This window comes from Cryptomeria japonica, chromosome 6 (genome assembly GCF_030272615.1).
Source record: "Cryptomeria japonica chromosome 6, Sugi_1.0, whole genome shotgun sequence".
Lineage (NCBI taxonomy): Eukaryota > Viridiplantae > Streptophyta > Pinopsida > Cupressales > Cupressaceae > Cryptomeria > Cryptomeria japonica.
The window spans coordinates 517,411,864-517,417,863 of NC_081410.1; the positions used below are offsets into that span (position 1 = coordinate 517,411,864).

Below are 6,000 nucleotides of genomic sequence, written 5' to 3' on the forward strand. Positions count from 1 at the left end.
TGAAATCATAGAAGAAGGAAAACTTAAAAACATCAATAAATTGTATGACTCACTATCAGCAGATGATAAAGAAAAGGTTGAAAACATTGTTATTTTACACTTGCATATCTATAAGAAGTTCTTAATGCAAGTTGTAGATAAACTACCAGATGAAGTATTGAAGAGACTGGAAGCAAGAAGACAAGTTGTGGTAGAGCTTGACAAGAAAATTAAAGTTGAAAAATTACTTGTTGTCTACCTAGTTAACTCTCCAAAAGAAATAGATGATCTAATTGCAGAGGCCAACTGATCAGTATTGTCTACTGCACATCGACATATTGCAGTAATGGTTGGAAGAGTAAATGAGGTTGTAGAGGAAACTACAAACGGATGGGATATATTCCTTGTAGAGAAGGAAAAACAGGAAGAGTATAGGAACCCCAAGCCTATCAAAGTTTACCAAAAGGACAAAAATAAGGGTAAAGGAAAGGTTGGTGGTCCCTCGAGCTTAAAGATAACTGATAATTTACCCCCACCACCTCAAGATACTCCACTGGTACAAACAATTGAAGACCAATGGGTAGATGATAGTATGGATGTATCACAAGAGGATACTAATCCTGATTCAGAGGTACTATACACTATGGATGTTGATACTCAAAAGGTCAACATTGTGGTAGATAAAGACACAACTGGTAAAACAGATATGGCTAGTGAGCCACTGATAACTAATGGAACTGATAACACATAAGAAGAGCTGGCAGATGATAACTCAATGCAACAAACAGATCAACAAATAGACAAACAAACAGATCAATAGGTAGAGACACAAACAGAGACACAAGTTGAGCAACACTCTCCAGAAGAGCAATAGGTAAATGCAGAATCAGTGCCACCGACATCTAGTGAACAAGGTGAACCATTGGTTAAGGAAATGGAAACAAAGGCTAACCTACTAGAGGTCACTAAATGCAAGGATAGTGCTCCCACCGACATAATTCAGTATGTTGGTTCCTCTTCTACAGGATTTAAATCAACCAATGTAACTGAAGTTGTTTTAGATTCTTTGAAGAAAATAACAGATTGTAGCTCACAAGCTTATAAAGCTATAGATGACACAATCCCAATTTTGAAGATGATAGCTCCAAAATGCAACATAGATAATAAGGATTCTTTGAGTCAACTTGACACTTTGCCTAAGTACATTACTGAAAACACAGTGACAGTTGAGAAAATAAAGGAAGGTGGATTCAAAGAGAAGTTAGAAAAACAAAAACAAAAATTCTTTGAGGACCAAATAAAGAAGTGTACAAGTGAATTTGACACACTTCTACCAAAACTATGCAGCTCATTGGAGGAATTTAAAACTCTATACAGAGACATCTGCAAGACAAATTTCTTGACAATTGACATAGATAAGAAAATGAGCAAGGTACAAGAAGAAATAAATAAACTTGTTGACAATTTTGTTAATTCACCTGATACATTATCAGTTTTTGAGCAAAAGATAACTAGTTTTGAGGAAGGATTATTGAATCTAGAAAGAGAAAAGGAGAGAATAATAAACAAGGCTAAGAATATGAGATTAAGACTAAGTCCAAGACTGGACTATCTAGCATCCTTGAGGAAGGAAATATTTGAGGCATTAGTACAAGGATAGAAAACATCAGTAGAGCATATGCAGCACCTCACTGGCACAGTTCAAAGAACAAAGGCAAAAATAAAAGATAGAAAAAAGTTTCTTGAAATCTTAAATTTAATTTTGGTGAATATTTTTCAAATTGTAACCACCTGGTTACAAGGTTGATACAGGAAACCATACTCTATTGACACTTTGACAACCTTTGTCATTCATGCCAAAGGGGGAGTAGTGGTATGAGAAAATAATCAGGTAAAGACTCATCTACTTAGGGGGAGTTCACACGTTTTTGGTACACACATTTTTGCTAACATATTTTTGGACTTCAATTTTTGGACACGCTTTTTGAATTTTCTCACGAGTGTTGCCATCAATGCCAAAGGGGGAGATTGTTGGCATATGCACACTCCAATGGGACATTGTAGGTGATTGAAGGTTTTGTCATTGATGGAAACCTTACAATCCTATGACATGGGCAAGGCATTCCACTGGCACTAGCAAGATTAGACTCTACACTGGCACTTAGACTACAGGCATCGGTAGTAAAAGGAAGCATACCGACACAGAGGCCGATAGGTTTTTTGTTATAATATATTTTGTTTATTATTGTAAAAACATTGTAGGCCAACTTGGCATGATGTGAAAGACTCCTATATAAGAGAGATCATTGTCGAACATTGTAAGAGATGTAAGGATTATTATGGTAGAATGTAATTTGGCGAAATAAGGCAGACCTATTATGCGAATTATAGGTTAAGGGTTTATGTAAGAAGCAGAGTAGAAACTAGTACTAGATCTGGCATTACAGATGCTATTTTGAAGCAGTACAAGACACTAGATTTATATAATCCATTTTGTAAGACAGTGAGACTTCCAGTTTGAGCAGTGAGCTCTAGGCACTTGGCCTTCCTACATGTACAGACCCCTCTTGTAGTAGTAATATTCTCTTATTGGCCAGTAAGTAAATATTGTGGGTGACAAATCCCACCAAATTTTTTCCCACACCAAGTTTCCTTGTTACATCTTTGTGCTATGGTGTGTTTTTCATGTGGTTTCTTTTATCTTTGTTTATTGCATTACTTCTTGTTTACCATTACAAAGTTTAAATATGTTCTACATGTTTCAAGTTAAGAAATTTAATTCACCGGTTAGATACTTATTCACCCCCCCTTTCAGTATCTACGGGAATCCTAACACACTGCTGATGCAATTAAGTCAGTTACCTATTTGATTCAAACTGGTGAGAAGCCAAGGTTGCAATAGGTCACAAACCCTACCATGAGCAAACTAACCAATGCAGAGTTTGATGAGCGATCGATGAAGATCAACACAATTAAAGAGGATGATGTTAAATTTTCTAAAATGGTGATTGCTCACAAGGTGTATCAGTCTAACAAATTGAATTCAGTATTCGACATGGCTATCTATGGAACTTACACAATGGTCAAGGAAGATGGTCATTATGACCTGTGCAATGTGTTGTTGGAGGAATTGTTTATAAAATTGAAGAAGATCAAATAGTATAAGAAGCATGTTTTTAAATTTGGATCTTTGATTATTTGTTTGGAGCTCTATTTCATGAACCAAATCCCCATAACTGACAGGATACAATGGGATTATGACAAACTAGCTGAGTAGAAAATAAAGCAAGGACTTAACAGTCTTGGGAACCAAGACAATCAAAATGTTGCATTGTGGGCTTTCTTTAAAACTTTTCAACAAAAAATGAAACAAAGAGTAAGGATCCCCAAAGAAATTGTCAAGAAATATGAGGGGACAATATGGTGAACAAGGATGAATTCCTGATGGAAGCAGTTCAACCCCAGATAGTATGTATAATGCTAATGGGATATCAGGTTGATGAGGCTACCTTGGATGCATATTCACAACACATGTTGAATGCTCTGGAAGACACTAAGGAAGAGAGGTTTGGAACATGCAAAGAGAAATCAATGGAGTTGCACACCAACGTCTCTAAACTGGTGAGGAAGAGGAAGGTGGCAAAGATTTTAGAAGATACTATTATTGAGGAAGGCCATCCTTAGGAAAGAGTCAGGGTTTCTAGGGCAGCAAGGGATGTAGTTGAAAAAGAAAATAAATAATGCCTACACCTGCTCCCATTAAAATAAGGTAACAGGACCTTATCCCGCTCTGGTGAAGACACCTCCTGCTGAAGCTAAGCCATCCGATGTATCGGCAAAGGGGAAAGGTGTTTTGAAGAAGAAGCAGAAGACATAAAGAAATTATGTAGTTTTTTCTTTGGTGCAATCAGAGACTAAATCTGATTTAGATATTCACAAGGCATTGAAGAAAGGTGAATTTTCTAAAGTGATCCGGAAATCCCAATCCAATGGTGAGAAGGAGGAGTCAAAGAAGAAGAAGGCAACATCTAATCTTATACTGGCAGGCAAGCCTAAGAAAGGAATGAAGACAAAATCAGATCTGGATGAGGTTATAGAATCTGGTAAGATGAAATATTCTAAAATAGAGTATCATATTATTCCTCTGTTACTTAGGACTTAATTGATGAAATTATTAAAGATCAAAATTTGAAGAACATCCCTGTATATTATGTAAATATGAATGATAAGGATCGGAGGAAGATTGAGGAAGCTGTAATTTTGTATATGGATGTATTTAGTAGAGCATTGATTGAGTTAGAAAAATATCTTCCCAAATATTTGTACAACTTAATTGATGCTAGGAGAAAATCTGGAAGCCAAATGGATAGAGAAATAAAGGAGAGTGAACTGGTTAATCAGTGCACTAGTATCACTATAGAAGAAATTGTTAGATTAACTTTGTTAGCAAATAAAAAGGAATTCTAAAGTAAGAAAAGGGTCAACAGTCTAATGGTTGGCTGAGTTAAAGAAGTAAGGAGAGAAACTAGTGAAATCTAGTAAAAAATTCTCACTGAGACACAGCTTGTAGGTACTGTCTCTCAAAATGATGCCACTTCGTCAAAAAATCCTCTAGTAGACAATTTAAATAAAGAAGAGGATACACAAGATGTTGGTGAATAAAAAAAATTAGACTCTGTTGAGGATGAGCCTACAAATGTAAATGATAAACAACTAGATGTAGAGGATGGTGCACCAAGTGGTGACACTAGTGCATAGGACCCACCTAAATAAGTTAAATATGGACCTGTTGAGATAGAGAACAAAGAAGAGGTGAAACGTGATTAACTAGATAAGGATAAGGGTAAGGGAATGGAGACTATGGTACTTGTGGCAATTAACACTGTAAAAACCCAAAGCCTAAGGAGTTTTCCCCAGTTCAATATCAATTTTGATAAACCCTTCAATCAAATGTCTTTAGCAAAGAGAATGATAGTTACCATTTCTCTTCACATGCAAGCCAGTCAAGAGTTAGCAGAGTCAAAATCTGAAGAGAAGAAACTCATTGAAAAATCTATTAAAGTTTAGGAATAGGTGGTACCAAATCTGCAACTTGATGGAAGTACTAGTTCATCAAGTAAGCTTCAAAATTTAATTGATCATACATCCACCTAATTTGATTCTTTATCTCAAGCATTAGCTTGACAAGCTATGGAGAAGTTTAAAGATACTAAAGTTAAAATAGTTTTGCAAATGATTACTAATGATAAGGCACAACTAGATAAAGAGTTAAAACTGATTGATGAGGCCTTAGTGGAAGGTGGTCAAATTTACAAGTATTGTCTAATTTTGACCAATTTTACTACTGAGATAAACAAGTAGATAGAGAATTATAAAGGGCAGTTAGCTTAGATTTCTAAGGCCTATAATCCCACAGCTAATTTAACTAGCAGTATTGAGGGACAAATTTTCAATATCACTGAGCAGATTAGGAATTTTGAGAAGGAAAATAAGAGGATGATCAAGCAAATAGTTGAACTCCAGAACTTAATTGGTCCCTAGTTGGACACCTTAGTGTATCATAAGATGGACTACATTCAGAACATGTCTCAAGAGACTCCTACTGAGATTGTAGCTATAGAATTTCACACTTATATTTTGAATAGTTTTGTTTCAATTTTGGAGAAGTTGTGAGCACGTTGGAACACATATCTTGGGTTCTTGAAGAAGGAATATGTGGATATATTGAAGCATGTATAGATTTAATCCTCCGGTGAGTGTGTATATGTGTATAAGCAATTTTGTTGCACACCCTATCTTTGGTATTCCTATCAAATGGGGAGAGATGAGGTGAAAAATGTAAAGTTATAGATTGATTATATATATGGAGTATGTAGTCTGATGTATCATAGATTCATGGATTTATGATCTAAGGGGAAACCTTATAATTCTTTTATTCTTTCATCTGGTTGTATAGGTTTCAACACTTAGCCATTTTTCATAGGTGTTGCCATCAAGGCCAAAGGGGGAGATTGTTGGCAA

At 35.7% G+C, this 6,000-nt stretch overlaps 1 protein-coding gene across 1 annotated transcript in view; it reads left to right on the forward strand.

Annotated features, from left to right (window-relative positions):
* LOC131876675 (uncharacterized) overlaps positions 1 to 4,141 on the forward strand; it is a 182,120-nt gene extending 177,979 nt beyond the window's left edge. Inside the window, exon 4 of the mRNA XM_059222126.1 lies at positions 3,891 to 4,141. Coding sequence (XP_059078109.1) covers positions 3,891 to 4,141 — 251 coding nt within the window. The remainder of the gene's footprint in view (positions 1 to 3,890) is intronic.
* Positions 4,142 to 6,000: the final 1,859 nt, after the last annotated feature.